The sequence below is a fragment of the Geotrypetes seraphini genome, chromosome 4 (assembly GCF_902459505.1).
Source record: "Geotrypetes seraphini chromosome 4, aGeoSer1.1, whole genome shotgun sequence".
NCBI classification, from domain to species: Eukaryota; Metazoa; Chordata; class Amphibia; order Gymnophiona; family Dermophiidae; genus Geotrypetes; species Geotrypetes seraphini.
This window is the reverse complement of record NC_047087.1, coordinates 122860327-122875490: the sequence shown is the minus strand read 5'-3', so window position 1 is coordinate 122875490 and position 15164 is coordinate 122860327. Positions and strand designations below refer to the sequence as shown.

At 44.5% G+C, this 15164-nt stretch overlaps 1 protein-coding gene across 2 annotated transcripts in view; it reads right to left on the bottom strand.

Annotated features, from left to right (window-relative positions):
• SLC22A15 (solute carrier family 22 member 15) overlaps positions 1–15164 on the bottom strand; it is a 177642-nt gene that overhangs the window by 84603 nt on the left and 77875 nt on the right. The window contains exon 6 of one of the 2 annotated variants that reach the window (XM_033943273.1): positions 11529–11741. The exons of the other annotated variant lie outside the window; for it this stretch is intronic. Coding sequence (XP_033799164.1) covers positions 11529–11741 — 213 coding nt within the window. The remainder of the gene's footprint in view (positions 1–11528; positions 11742–15164) is intronic. 2 annotated transcript variants of the gene reach the window in all.

Below are 15164 nucleotides of genomic sequence, written 5' to 3'. Positions count from 1 at the left end.
AGAGAAACTAAAGTAGAATATAAGACCAGATCTGCAGCAGTCAAAACAGCAGTTAGGGAGGCCAAACTTCGAATGGAAGAAACTCTGGCAAAAAACATTAAAAAAGGGGACAAATCCTTCTTTAGGTATATCAGTGATAGGAAAAGGAACACAGACGGTATAGTACGCCTTAGACAACCGGACGGAAACTACGCGGTGGCGGATTCAGAAAAAGCAGAACTACTAAATGAATATTTCTGCTCAGTCTTCACCTGCGAAGCACCGGGACACGGACCACAGTTGAAGGTAAAACAAGACGTGGATGACCCGTTTCAGAATTTTGAGTTCACACCTGGGGACGTCTACAACGAACTGGCAAGACTAAAGGTAAACAAGGCCATGGGACCGGACAATTTACACCCAAGAGTGCTCAGAGAATTGAGAGATGTTCTGGCGGAACAGCTGGCAGTGCTCTTCAATCTCTCACTAAGTACGGGGAAAGTTCCGTTGGACTGGAAAACAGCCAACGTCGTTCCTCTACATAAAAAGAGTTGTAAGGCTGAGGCTGCGAACTATAGACCGGTAAGCCTCACCTCAATAGTGTGTAAACTCATGGAAACACTAATTAAGTATAAATTAGATACGATCCTGAACGAGGGAAATCTCCGGGATCCCAGTCAACATGGATTCACCAAGGGTAGGTCATGCCAGTCCAATCTTATCAGCTTCTTTGACTGGGTAACAAGAAGACTGGACTCAGGAGAGTCCTTGGACGTCGTGTACCTGGACTTCAGCAAAGCGTTTGACAGCGTCCCACACCGCAAGCTGCTGAACAAGATGAAATCGATGGGATTAGGAGAGACTAACTGCATGGGTTAAAGATTGGCTTAGTGGCAAACTTCAGAGGGTGGTGGTTAACGGTACCCTCTCTAAAATGTCGGAGGTGACTAGCGCAGTGCCACAGCGTTCAGTCCTGGGCCCACTCCTCTTCAACATATTCATTGGGGATCTGACTCAAGGGCTTCAAGGCAAGGTAACCTTATTCGCTGATGACGCTAAACTATGCAATATAGTAAACGGCTATAATCTACAGGATGCTATGGAGCAAGACCTGCACACTTTAGAAAGTTGGTCCTCGATCTGGCAGCTGGGCTTCAACGCCAAGAAATGTAAGGTCATGCATCTCGGTAACGGAAATCCTTGCAGAACTTACACCCTGAATGGAGAAACTTTAACCAGGACTACGGCAGAACGAGACTTAGGAGTAGTCATCAGTGCTGACATGAAAGCAGCCACTCAAGTGGAGAAGGCTTCATCTAAAGCACGGCAGATGATAGGTTGTATCAAGAGAAGCTTCGTCAACAGGAAGCCTGAAGTCATGATGCCATTGTACAGAGCCATGGTGAGACCTCATCTGGAATACTGTGTGCAATTCTGGAGGCCACATTACCGTAAGGATGTGCTCATAATTGAATCGGTTCAGCGGATGGCCACCAGGATGGTCTCGGGGCTAAAGGGTCTCCCGTACGAAGAGCTCTACACTCTCGAAGAGCGTAGGGAGAGGGGAGACATGATTGAGACATTTAAGTACATCACAGGATGGGTCGAGGTGGAAGATGATATCTTTCTTCTCAGGGGACCTTCGACAAGAGGACATCCGCTCAAACTCAGGGGAGGGAAGTTTCGTGGAGACGCCAGGAAGTACTTCTTCACGGAGAGAGTGATTAAGCATTGGAACAAGCTTCCAGTGCAGGTGGTCGAGGCACGCAGCATCCCAGACTTCAAGAACAAATGGGATACCTATGTGGGATCCCTACGAGGGTCATGCCAAGGGATAGGGTCACTAGGGTATGGACTTGAATGAGCGGGTCAGTAGAGTGACAGTATAATTACAATTATACTTTAGGGGGTCAGTAGACTTAAGAGGGTGGGTAAATAGTGTGGGCAGACTTGATGGGCTGTAGCCCTTATCTATCGTCATCTTTCTATGTTTCATTCATTCTTTCCCCAAGCTTCAGTGTCCTCCTCACTTCAGGTTTACTGAACGCTTCCCTTTCTGCTGGCTCACAGCACTACTGGGAAAAACAGTAGCAGGCAAAAATGTCAAACATTGTCCAGCAAGATAAACACAGTTCCTTCCTTTTCTTTATGAGGCTTTTAACTTCACTGAGCAATAGTTCAAGCAAACAGTCTCAGAGGAAAAGCACAGCACCAAAGATAATCCTTTCTTTTCCTTAATTAAAGGCAACTGCCTTTAAAGAAAAGAAAAATAAATTCAAACTAAATCAGTCAGGATTCATTTCTCTCATTATTAAGGACCCACTTCCATGCAATCCTGAAGCAGTGTCAGCACCAGCAGCAATTCAGCTGTGTCCATGTTTTCACCAGCTTCTTGGTTCTTAGTGGCTTGAAACAGAGAATGTTCTTCCTCAGCCATTTCCACCTCCTGGCCCTGTCACAATTCAGGTGATTTGCTCCACCCTTCACCTTCCTGCTTCCCTTCCTGGTTCAGAACTCTCTCCTTATGTGTCTCATTGCCACACCCCCTTCTCCTGGGAAAGGGGATGGGACTTAGCTCTCTCGGCAGTAAAGTATGGCTTTTCCTGTTTTCCTTGCACTGAGGCTTTTTGTAAAGAGACAGGCTTCTTTTTGTAAACTGAAAACTTGGCAGGCTTTGCAACAGCTTTATTTTGGTATGAGATTTCCTGACTGTTGTTACTGGTCCAGTACCTATCCTGCTCATCCTCACTATCTGAGGAGTAGGCAGCTGTCTCAGGATCTCTGGCCCTAATCTGGTCAGCTCTTCTGAGGGACAGAGTGTTTTCCCTAACTTTCCCTGGGACAAAGCCAAGACTAGCAGTGGGGTTGTCACACCCTTCAGTACAATATTGAGATTAAAAAGGGACTGGATGACTTCCTGGAAGCGAAGGGGATTGCAGGGTATAGATAGAAGGTTACTCTACAGGACAAAATCGAAAAGTGTATGCGAGTTTTAGGGTAGGAGCACTATCAGGTCCTGGACCCGAGGGGCCGCCGCGTGAGCGGACTGCCGGGCACGATGGACCTCCGGTCTGACCCGACAGAGGCAAGTCTTATGTTCTTATGTTCCATGTAAGAAAGGGCTGACATGGAGGAATCTAGTCACATCAGGATAAGCTGTAAGCAAAGAGGAGCTATTGTGTGCTCTAAAGCAGGAAAGGCCCGTCACATACCTTGAGAGAAGCTACCCCTAGGCCCTTGTCTAGACCAGCCTGCAGAAAGGCTAAGACCAGAATGGGAGTCTGCTACGACTCCACCTGGTCTCTGGCACAATACTGCCAAGCCTTAGCATAAGCCACCATAATAGAGGGCTTCTTGAACTTCAAAATGGTGGCAAGGACCACGTTAGAGTAGCCTCTTTGAGGCAAGGCCTTGCACTCAAGAGCCATGCTATAAGACCAAAGCGCTGGGGGTTCTCCATAGGAACTGGTCCCTGACTGAGAAGATTGTGATGACAAGGGAGCCTGAGCTTCTTGTCTCGCTGAAGACGAATCAGACTTGTTTACCTTGGGCAGCGAGGCCAGTTCAGAGCCACTAGGATCACTAGGCCCGAATGCATGGCAATCCTGTGAACGGCCTGACTCACCATGGGTCAGGGTGGAAAGATGTAAAGGAGCTCATGAGTTGGCCAGGGCTAAACTAACACATCGAGACCAAGCTTCCTAGTTCTTTTCTTTAATTGAAAAACACTTGACTTTGGAGTTCTTAGCTGAAGTCATCAAGTTCATCGAAGGTCTGCCCCAGTGACTTACAATGAGGCGGTATGCTTTCTATGAAAGCAAACACTTCCCCGGTTCCAGCATTTGGTGACTGAGAAAATCTGACTGAACATTGTCTATGACGGCCACATGCACCTTTAAAAGAGCTAGAAGGTGAACCTCCACCCACCGGAATAGCATCTGAGCCTGCTGACTTACGGAAGCATGTCTGGTACTCTTAACGATTTACACATGCCACCACCGTGGCATTGTCGGAAAACACCATTACTGCTTTTCCCTCCAGGGTTTTGGCAGATCTTTGAGCACCAACTAAATGGCTCTGAGCTCGAGACGGTTGATTGATCAATGCCTCTGAGGGAAAGGCAATCGGCGCTAGATGGAACAATCCCCACAATGACCCCCCACCCAAGAGATTTGCATCTGTCCTCAGAGTGATTTACTCCTTGATCCTGAGTGGCATACCCTTGTCGAGAGCAGCTTCCCGAAGCCACCAGCGCAGACTGATCTGCACTGGTTTCGTTCAGGGGAAAGACATCTGTAGGGAATGATTTTGCAGGGACCACCAGGACAGGAGGGACTGCTGTAACGGCAGCATGTGTGCTTGAGCTCAGGACACAACCTCTAGGGAGGCCGCCATGGATCCCAAGACCTGCAGATACTGCCAAGCCATGGGATTTCGGGATCACCACAGATCCTCAATCTGCTTCTGGAACTTCTGTCTGCAAGGCTTGGGAAGAAAAACACAGCTTTGGAGTATATGTTGAACTGAAACTCCCAGGTAGTCGAATGTCTGAGATGGAATTAGCTGGCTTTTCCTGAAATTGACAATCCAGCCGAAATGCTGTAAAGACATAAAGTCTCCACCACCTGCTTACACTCCAGTCTTGGATAGCGCCCTAATCAACCAATTGTCTAGATATGAATGAACCAGGACCCCTATTCTGCAAAGATACGCCATTACCACCACCATCACTTTGGTGAAGGTGAAGGCCAACCCGAAGGATAGAGCCACAAACTGGAAATGCGGTTGAACGCAAAATCTCAGATACTTACGGTGTCCCAGGAAGATAGGAATATAGATAGGTTTCTGTTAAATCCAGTGAAGCCAGAAACTTTTCTGGAGCTATCGCTGCAATGATGGAACACACTATTTCCATGCAAAAGTATGTAATCCGTAGAAATGCAGTAACTGACTTGAGATCCAGTATGAGTCTTGAGTAGGGGCTGTCTAGCACAAACAGCGCAGAATAAATAGCAGAGCATGACAGAGACCTTTCTAAGTTCTGGTCAGAAGGTCTTATATGCAAATACAATTAAAACTTTTAAAAGACGGGTAATGAAAAACAAGGAATTTATATAGCGAAGGAAAATGGGAATTCAGTATTTATGTAAGTTGCTGGGTTAAGCAAGACCATAAGGGAAATTGGATACATACATAAAATATCTGAAGAGGTGAAGGTAAGAATTATAAGGATTCTTTGATCTCTGTCCTTCCTTTCTTTGTTTAAGTTTTGCCGCTTGAAGCATCATAGCTTAATTAATAACAGATGGCTTCTGGCCTAGCTAGCTCAGAGGATATTTGATTTCACATTCCTGAGCTGGCTGGCTCAGAAAAAATATGATCTAGCATATCATTGCTGGGTCGAGAAAGGGAGCTTGTATCTTTTAAATGTACTTTGATAATAATTATCATATATGTGATAGATACGAATGTGGCGTGCGAGTGAAATGTGGGATCTCTGAGAGAATTACATTGTATTCGTATTTCTATTCCGCCATTACCTTGCGGTTCAAGGCGGATTACATTAAAATTGTCGTGGTATTAGAAAATACAAGGGTTAGTTTGAATATTTTAGGTTTGCTAAGGAGTAGATAGCATTGTAGGTGAAGCTTGGGACGGATCTGGATGTGTTATATAGGTTTTATGTATTTTTTTGAAGGGTAGGGTTTTTGTTTCTCTTTTGAAGGTTTTGTAATCTGTGGTCGAAGACAGCAGATTGGCGAGTTGTCTGTCCAGTTATGCTGCTCTGGTGGCCAGTAGGTTTTCATACAGTTTTCTTTGTTTGACATTTTTGGTTGGCGGGTGTGTGAATAGTGTGTGGGTTCTCCAATGTCTGGTTAAGGTGGATTGAGTTAGTCGGTTGTTCCAGTAGGTAGGGCTATCTCCGTTTATAGCTTTAAATAGTAGGCAATGGAATTTGAAGTGTATTCTTTCCTGTATTAGGAGCTACTGTGAGTCGTGGTATGCCTCTAATGTGGTCGTATTTTTTCAGTGAATAGATGAGTCTTAGGTCTGTGTTTTGTATTGTTTCTGGTTGTTTAATCATGGTCGCTGGGCAGGGGAGGTATCGTATGTTGCAGTAGTCCATTAGGCCAAGGATTAGAGACTGTACCAAAAGTTGGAATTGTTTTCTGTCGAAGAATTTTCAAATTTGTCTTAGATTTCTCATAGTAGCGAATTATGTTTTTATTATTTTGTTGATTTGTGGTTGCATGGTACAGCTTCTGTCGATCAGTACTCCAAGGAGTTTTAGCATGGGTTTAATGGTGAATGAGATCGAGTTTATTAGTAGGTTTGTTAAGGTTGGGGTTTTGCTGTTTTTTAGGAGGATGAAGTTTGTTTTGTCAGGATTAAGTTTTAGTTTGTGTTCCATCATCCAAGTTGCTACTGTTTTGAGTGTTTTGTGTATCGTGCCTATCATGGTGGATGCTGGTTGGTCAAAGGGGAGGAGAATGGTGATGTCATCTGCAAGGCTGTAGGAGGTTAGGCCATGTTTGAGTAGGCATGAGCTGAGGGAAGTTGAAGATTGTGGGAGAGAGGTGATCCTTGGGGTACTCCGCAGGGGTTGGACCATGGTTCTGATTTTTGTTTGTTTTAACCCGGTAAGTTCTGGATTGTAGGAAGCCTTTAAACCCTGATAGTACCTTGCCTGAGATTCCTATGGAGTCTAGTTTTTGTAGGAGGATGTCATGGTCTACCAGGTCGAAGGCTGCGGACAGGTCTAGTTGTATGATCAGCATTTTCTTGCCTGTACTGAGGTGTTGTCTAGCTGTGTCCATGAGTGTTCCTAGTAGGGTCTCAGTTCTGTAGTTAGTTCTGAAACCAGATTGTGTGGGGTGGAGTAAGTTGTGGTTTTCTAGGTATATGGTTAGGGCTTTAGCTACGAGGCCTTCCATTAGCTTGACGTATGTAGGATTGAGGCTATGGGTCTGTAGTTGGATGGTTGGTCCGTTGTTCCTTTGGGGTATTTTAGTATTGGAGTTATGATTTCGCTGAGATCTTGTAGGAAAAGGCAGTCTGTGAGTAAAGTTTGTATCCATTGTAGGAGCAGGGTGCGGAATAGCGTCCTGGAGGTTTTCAATAGGTATGGGGGCAGTGGTTAAGGTCACAGGTTGCATGGCTGTATTTATTATATAGTTTGTTGAAGTCTGACCATTGTATAGGTGAAAAGTGGGACCAGGTTCTGTCTGTTGCAACTGATTCTTTCTCTGTGGGGGGATTTGAGATCTCTTTTAGGTGAGTAGGAGTTCCATTGAACGTGGCTCTGATAGTTGCGATCTTGTTTTTGAAGAATATGGCTAGGAGGGTGGCTGAGGGAGGGGGGAGTTGATATTGGTTAGATAGGGTGTGGTGTCTGTGAGATCTTTTAGTAACGAGTAGCTTTTTTGTGTTTTGGGATCCTTCTCCTATTTGCTTTGTGTAGTATGTCTCTCTCAACATGGACCAGTTAGTCCTTGGGTGAGACCAACCCCCCCCTCACACACAGAATGTTTTATGGAGTTGGCAATTTATTTAATGCATATAATCGGCAATTTAATCTTAATTCTAATTTTAACCTCAAGTTTAACTGGATATAAATTGAATAAATATTATTTTGATTAAATTACATGTGTATGTATGAGTTACTGATATGAAATACCCTGTATGTTGGGACAAGATGCTCAACTGCGTACTCAGTCTCCAGTCTTCTGAGCCTTTCTTTGGCACGATGAAGTATAAAGAGTATCTGCCAGAACCCAAATCACTTTCAGGGACTGGTACTACAGCCTGAACGTCCAAGAGATGCTGCAGAGTAATTCAGCACTTTCTTTGGTCTTCCCACCAGAGAATCCAAAAACAGATTGTGAGGAAGGCGGAAGTATTCTATCTTGTGTCCCTCCCATATGATGTCCAGCACCCATTTGTCCAAACAGACTTGCTTCTACTCCTGTAGGAACGCAGTCAACCGACCGCCAATGCAAGGAAGTGTGGCAGAGGCCCTGGCATCATTGTGACTTCTTAGAGGAGGTGCTGGAGTGAGAACCCAAAGCCTATTGACATCTAAGGTTGATATAGCAACTATAGCTTTGGAAATGTATCTGGCCAGATGGGCCCAAGGAACTTTGGCGAAACTTGCAGAAAGGATGAAAATTGTTACGTTTCCACAACAACACGCCAAGGCTTGTTATCCGGGAGGGACTTAGGATGGCGGTCCGCCACACTAGCCATCAGGTCATCTAATCCCTTGCCAAAAAGCAGTTGACCCTTAAAAGGAAGCCTGCTGAGAGTCGCCTTGGAGGCTGAATCTCTAGTCCAATGACAGATCTAGAGCATTCTGTGAGCCAAAACAGCATAAGCTGAAACTTTGCCCAACACCTGAATAAGGTCATGCAAGGCATCTGCCACAATCAATCCCCTCCAGCACCAGCTGGGATGAGGCGTCGTCCGGCATTGAAAGATCATGGTGTAACTTCGTGTGACTAGAATGCGCCACAAAAGAAGCAGCTGCAGCCACCTTAATACCCAAAGAAGCCACCTCAAAAAGCTTCAAAACCAATTTTACCCTGCGATCCAGAAAATCCTTCAGCCTAGCACCTCCTTCTTCGGGGGACAGCAGTGCGCTTGGTCACCTTAGCCACCACCGAATCCACTTCGGCTACTCAAAGAGCTACTGAAAATCCGGTGCCATAGGATAAAGCTTAGCCATGGTCTTAATTAGCCTAAACAAACTCTCCAGAATCTCCCACTTATCAGTAACCAGAGCCGTGATATCTGGATGTAACAGAAAAAAGGACGCAAGAGTATTAGAACCACTCATGACGGTACATTGAGACGTGAAGGGCCGAGCCTCCAAATTCAGTTCCTTTATGGCATCCACACTGAAATGATGGACAGAGGGTGACTTAAACAGCTAACAGACAGATGAAACATCACCTACATCAGAGACTGTTGGAGACCATCTAGCTAACTGTACTGTAAATGGTATCCAGGTCATCCAGAGTAGACACAGTATCCATGGTATCAGATTGCCAGGCCGTCCGGATCCGTGACAATAGGGGTACTGGGGGCCAGAACAGGATCACTCATAAAGGAAGGCCCTGACAAAGAAGTAGGTGCAGTGCCCATCGGCTACACCGGGTGGGTTGGGTCCGTGAGATATGCTCTCCACAGGAGCTGAATAAATTCCAGAGAAAAGCCACAGATTGGGATCAACATCAGCTCCTTGTGAGACCCAGCCAAGGGCTATGAGAGGTCCCCAGACTCTGTATGCCTGTGATTTGTGCTACTGTCAGAAACAGGCACTGGGCAAGATTTTCTGCCCATTTCCCAGACTCAATCTGGCTCTAGCCCTGGAGAACCCTGAAGAGTCGAAACTCCTGGATGCTCCTCCGCTGGTAATCCGGTGCAATCCACACATGAATTCACATTTACATTGGTGGAAGAGTCCATCCCTAATGATTTCCAATTAAATTGAGGGGTTGTGAGGCAGAAATTTGAAGTTTAAAATTAGATTGTTAAAAATCTAAGATGGACACTGCCAAGAAAATCTGCGCTTAAAAGACCTCATGGAGACTTCACAAAAGTTCAAAAACCAGCATTTTGGGGTTTTGAGGGGGTGGGATACCTGACCCCTATCTCCAGAAATGGCTGAAAATTCCTTTCTGACACCCCCCGATTCTTCCATAGGAAATAATGGGACTGTATGTACAGTCTCCACAGTGCCTGCCTGTCAGCTTTGTCTGTGTAGCTTAAATGAAGGGAAAGGATTTTCTGCTTCAGATTTTCACCAAACAGCTCAATCTTCAGGATCTTTGGGCTGCCAGTCAGACGGAACCCGGCTGAAACCTCTACCCTAACGGAACCTCTTCATGCGACTGGGGGTGGGAAACAGCAGCTTACACCCCAATACCCTAAGGGCTGTTGCACAGGGCACATTCAGCCTGCGCTAAAACCTCTGGCAAGGTCAGAAGGTAAGCACGCTCCCAGCGGGACGGACCCCCAAACTCCAAAGGCAGCACACAGCAGGCTGGCTCAAGTCCACCCAAAGCTTGCCCTGTAGAGCAGCAATCCGGCTCCGCAGAACTGCATCCATTCCCAGGCAGAGAACCCTCCAAAGGGTCTCCAGGCAATGGGACCAGAAATAAATTAACTTTAAAAATTAAGAAAGGAAGCAGAGCAGATCAGAAAGACTTCTGCATGGTTTGCTTTCAGAAATGAAAACTGCAGGGGGCTCTATGTTCCTCAGCCAAGTGGGAGGAATAGAAGAGAAAAGTGTGTTCTTTCCAGTTTTTTGAATTTTGGATAAAGGATCTTGTATCTGTACTTGATAATGAATGAGAAACATGGCATCCAAATTCAAAAGGAAAGAATTCTTAAATATGTCTAATTCCAAAAGCTCACTATATGCTAAATATTCTTATAATCTCTCCTTCCAGCTGTTTTAATGCTGTTTTGTATTTCATAAGACAGGTACACAGTTTCCCTGCTCAAAAAAAAAGAGGGAATGAATTCAATACAGAGCCAGAATCATTAACTAAATAGTCCATGAAGCACAACCAACTTCTTTTCTTTGCTTCAATCAACTTTTTGTTTTTGGAGTGGCTGTTATGACATCAGCTCCAGCAGTGGTCATATGCATGTTAATGAAATACTATGTTGCAAAATACCTTGGGTTCTTATTTGGGTGAAATATGCTATACAACTGTAAGTAATCTATTACCCTATATACTTGAATATAAAAAGAGCCCAAAAATGGGGGGGTCTCTGTTTATAATTGAGTCAACTCCCATTCTGCATCCACCACGGGCTTCCAGTACTGCCATGGTGGTCCAGTAGTGCGGGGAGCTGCAGTTGCCGTTAATCCCTCCCTCCTTTACAGTGACTTTGCTTGAGCAACTAGTTAACTAGCCTGCCCCCTACCCTTCATGGCTACCTTAGGTCCCTAATGGTCCAACAGCGATGTGGGGAACTCGCGGCAGCCAATTTTTTTACTATGGAATGGGACCGGGAAGGGAGAGAGTGGGCTGGTTAGCTAGTTGCATAAGCAAAGTCATTGTGAGGGAGGGATTGACGGCAGCTCTGTCACTCTGCACCACTGGACCACCAAGGCAGTACTGGAAGCCCGTGGTGGATCCAGGAAGGGGGGGGGGAGAAAGAATGGCTGTCTTGTTTTGGCTGCACCACTGGACGCCTGCAATGGGTCTGGGGGGAGGCGCAGACTAGCTGTCTGGACCACCAGGGCAATACTGGAAGCCTGCAGTTGGTTCAGGAGATGGGGTAAGCTCGTTAAGGGGAAGGACCAACTAGTTGCTTGGCTGCAGAGTTGGAAGACAGGACATCAGGGAAGGGATTGCTTCTGCCCTGGTACCAAAACCTGAATATAAACCATCGGGGGGGGGGGGGGGGGTGGAAAGGTTACCTTGGTTTATATTTGAATCAGTTTATATTTTAGTATATATGGTTCAATTGTACCTGCAAATTTTTATCTGATGGCCCCCAATGCCACAGGACTATCATGTCATTGTGCTCACCAGATATACATCATAATCAATGTCCGTTGCAATAGGACCCTATGGCGGAAGATGTCCAAAATGCTGCCTAGTTCCTGAATCTCCTTTGTGCGAGGGGTCAGGCAGATGGTGCACTTGTGCTTGCAATTTCTCTTAGCTATGAGGTAGAGAACATCTTCAGCTTCATTCAAGCGACCCTGTGAGTACAACCAGCGAGGGGATTCGGGAATGAACCTGTAATACAAATGCCACATTGGAAAAGGATTCTCAGAACGCCACCCAAGCAGTGTGGCAGCATTCTTCATTGATCCTTAAAACTATACACTTCTCCCTCCGAATCTGCGGTTGCACTACCCGTTGATTCGGTTATTTGTGATTTTTTTTTTTTAATTGATTTTAATTTTGGGGGTTATTTTTAAACCCTCTGAGACTCCCCGGAACCTTACCTGGTGGTCTAGCGGGCTTTCGGGGCAGGAGCAATCTTCCTACGCTCCTGCCCCATGCAGATCACTCATAAGAAATGGCTGCTGTGAGCTCCCATAGTGCAATCAGAGACTCATGAAATTACCAGACAACAAAGGTAGGAAAAATGATTTTATCCTCAATTTAGTGATCAAAATGTGTCAGTTTTGAGAATTTATATCTGCTGTCTATATTTTGCACTATGGCTCCCTTTTACTAAACCGCAGTAGCGGATTTTAGCACAAGGAGCCTATGAACATTGAGAGCAGTGCGGGGCATTCAGCGCAGCTCCCTGCGCTAAAAAACACTAACGCAGTTTAGTAAAAAGGGAGGGGGTATATTTGTCTATTTTTGTATAGTTGTTACTGAGGTAATATTGCATATTTTAAAGTCATCTGCCTTGACCTCTTTGTAAAAAAACCCTGAATATAAATGATAATTAACATTTTCTCTGCGTACAGTGTGCTTTGTGTTTGTTTACACATTATATACAGGTAAACAATTTTTAAATGGAACTTTTCATCATCCCTGGTGAAATTTTCCATCTAACAATTTGAGCAGGGAACAGGTCGAAGCTCTGCCGCCTTGTGACATCACTGGGGTGAGCAGGTGTTTCAAACTGCCCAGACCAATGCCAACACAAAAGAGCAAGGTTGGACTTGCAAGAGATTTACCATCTGTGCTGTTCCAGCTCATCTGACTGTCCTGCCTGTTTCCACAAATTCTCAAAATCCTGCCCCCTTGTGATGTCCTCAAGGTGATCAGGAGCTTGAAATAGCCCAGAATGATGCCAGAAGCATCACGCGCTGGAGGCCTAGACTGATGCCAAAGGCATCACATTCTGTAGGATTGAACACCTCCTTGTTGCGCTGAAGGTGCATGATAAAGAAAAGCTCCTTTGTGCGTACTTCAGGTGAACTCTGGGCTTATTTTGATTGATCATTAAACTGTTACTTATATTGTTATTTTATTAATTTTATAGTAATTTAATCACTTGTGACAAAATTCCAATTATTATGGGGCATGGACGTTTTGGCATTTATGTAAAAAAAAAAAAGAGGGGAGTATAGAGGAGTAAGGTGGGCACGTGAAATAACACGGACCAATCCTAGTTGCAGTGATGAATATATTTTATGCAACTGCAAACTAGTTATTGGTCAATGTCAGATCTTTTTTTTTTTTTTAATTTCTTTATTCTTTTTCAAACTTACATCAAGTGCACAAAAAGAACAACATGAAATACTATCATATAACACTTGAACATCATACATTATATTCTTAATATGTAAATTAATTAAAAACCCTCCCCCTCCCATCTTTTTATACAATCATTAAAACTATCATATTCCTTCAAAATTTCAATTTCGCTACATCTTATCTTCCAATCCCCCCACCCCCTATGTATATTATCAAAGAAAAATGATGCCTATTCACTACAAAAATCAACCATTGGTCTCCATATCTTTAAAAAAAATTTATAACTTCCTTTCTGTATTGCAATTGCTCTTTCCATCTTGTAAATATGACACAGGGATTTCCACCAAAACGTATAATTGAGATTACTATAATTTTTCCAGTTGTTAGTAATATGTTGCATAGCAACACCCTAGTAGAAAAAATGAGTGGAATTGTCCAATCAGAAAGGTGCACAGATAAAAGTGTCTTTCAACTCATCTGATTGATCTTTATTCATCCAAAGTTACTTGACCCGACATGTACATGTTTCGGCCCTAAGGCCTGCATCAGTCATATATAGAAACATAAATAGAACATATGAACATACATAGAAATATGATAATTATTAAAAACAGCACAAAAATAAGAATCAAAATGTGAATACAAGAATAAATATAAATAGAAAACAGCAACTTACTTCAATAAAAAATTAAAATGTTAAAATGTAAAATCCATGGATACAAAAATACATATTATTTAATAAATATAACTAATATCACACATATAAAAACCATGGAAATTAAAATACATATTATGTTATTTAATAAATACAACTAATATGATATACCGTATTTGCCGGCGTATAAGACGACTTTTCAGTACCTTAAAATCCTCCCCAAAGTCGGGGGTCGTCTTATACGCCGGGTACTGTTTACATGCCTTTACTGAAAATTTCTGCCGGTCCGCGCAGGACCGGCGAGATCAAGTCGGCAGTTAAATTTCCTGCCGACTGCGGTTTCTGTTGATTAAAGTTCCTCCCAGCCTCAGGCGATCAATCAATCGGGGGGGGGGGGGGGGGGGGAGGGGATTAAATAATGCAGCTTCTTTAGGATAGCTCTATGTTTCTATGTTTCTCAGTTGTCTGTATAAGTTATCCCAATAGCAGATTGAAGTTCTGGCACTGCAAGGAGCATTACCCCTAGAGAACGCATGCTGGCAAAATCTTTAATGGTGTTTAAACTTTCCTTTAGAAAGCCGACAGAACAGAATGCGCTGGCCCGGGAAGTTCGGTGCTTTATGAATGAATTACACAACCTACACCTTGCTCAGCTACACCTTATCCCAAGTTTTTGACAGGGGAATATTGCTTGGCTGCTATTTTTAAGTCCTTTATCGCTGGAGATTATTGCCTGGAAAATAGTTCACACAAGGGCTACCCTGAGGAAAAGCTAATTAAAATGAAATAGCAATTCCATTTGGTGAAAACATTTTCAGTTTTGCAGGAGAACGTGGCTTACCTTGGCTAAGCTGACCACATTCTGGGCTAGTTACTTTTGTAAAGGATCAAGATAGGCTGCCAACGTCGGGGCCTTCCCTCTCTGAGTCTCGCCTGTTCGGAAACAGGAAGTTGAAACAAAATAGGCGGGACTTAGAGAGTGAAGGTCCCGACGTCGGCAGCGTGTCTTGATCGCCGCCCCTGCCGAGTTGCTGAAGAGGGCCGCGGAGAGAGCTGCAGATTCAGGTGCAGGTGGAGGGAGATGGTCAGCGTGTGCGAACAAGATCCTGGGGAGCCTTCACAGTGGCTGTCTCCCCTCCCACCAGCTCTCCAATTTGCCAGGGCAGTGATTTACCGGCAACTTTCTGCAGGCAAGTACGGAGAGCTGCTGGAAGGGGAGGAAGCCACTGTAGGAGGCAGGGAAGGTGCTGGAAAAGGGACATCTGTTACTGGACTTGAAGGGAGTTAGAAGGAGAGATGCTGTTGGTAGGGGAGGAGGGAAAGGGATGGGAAAGGGAGGGCAC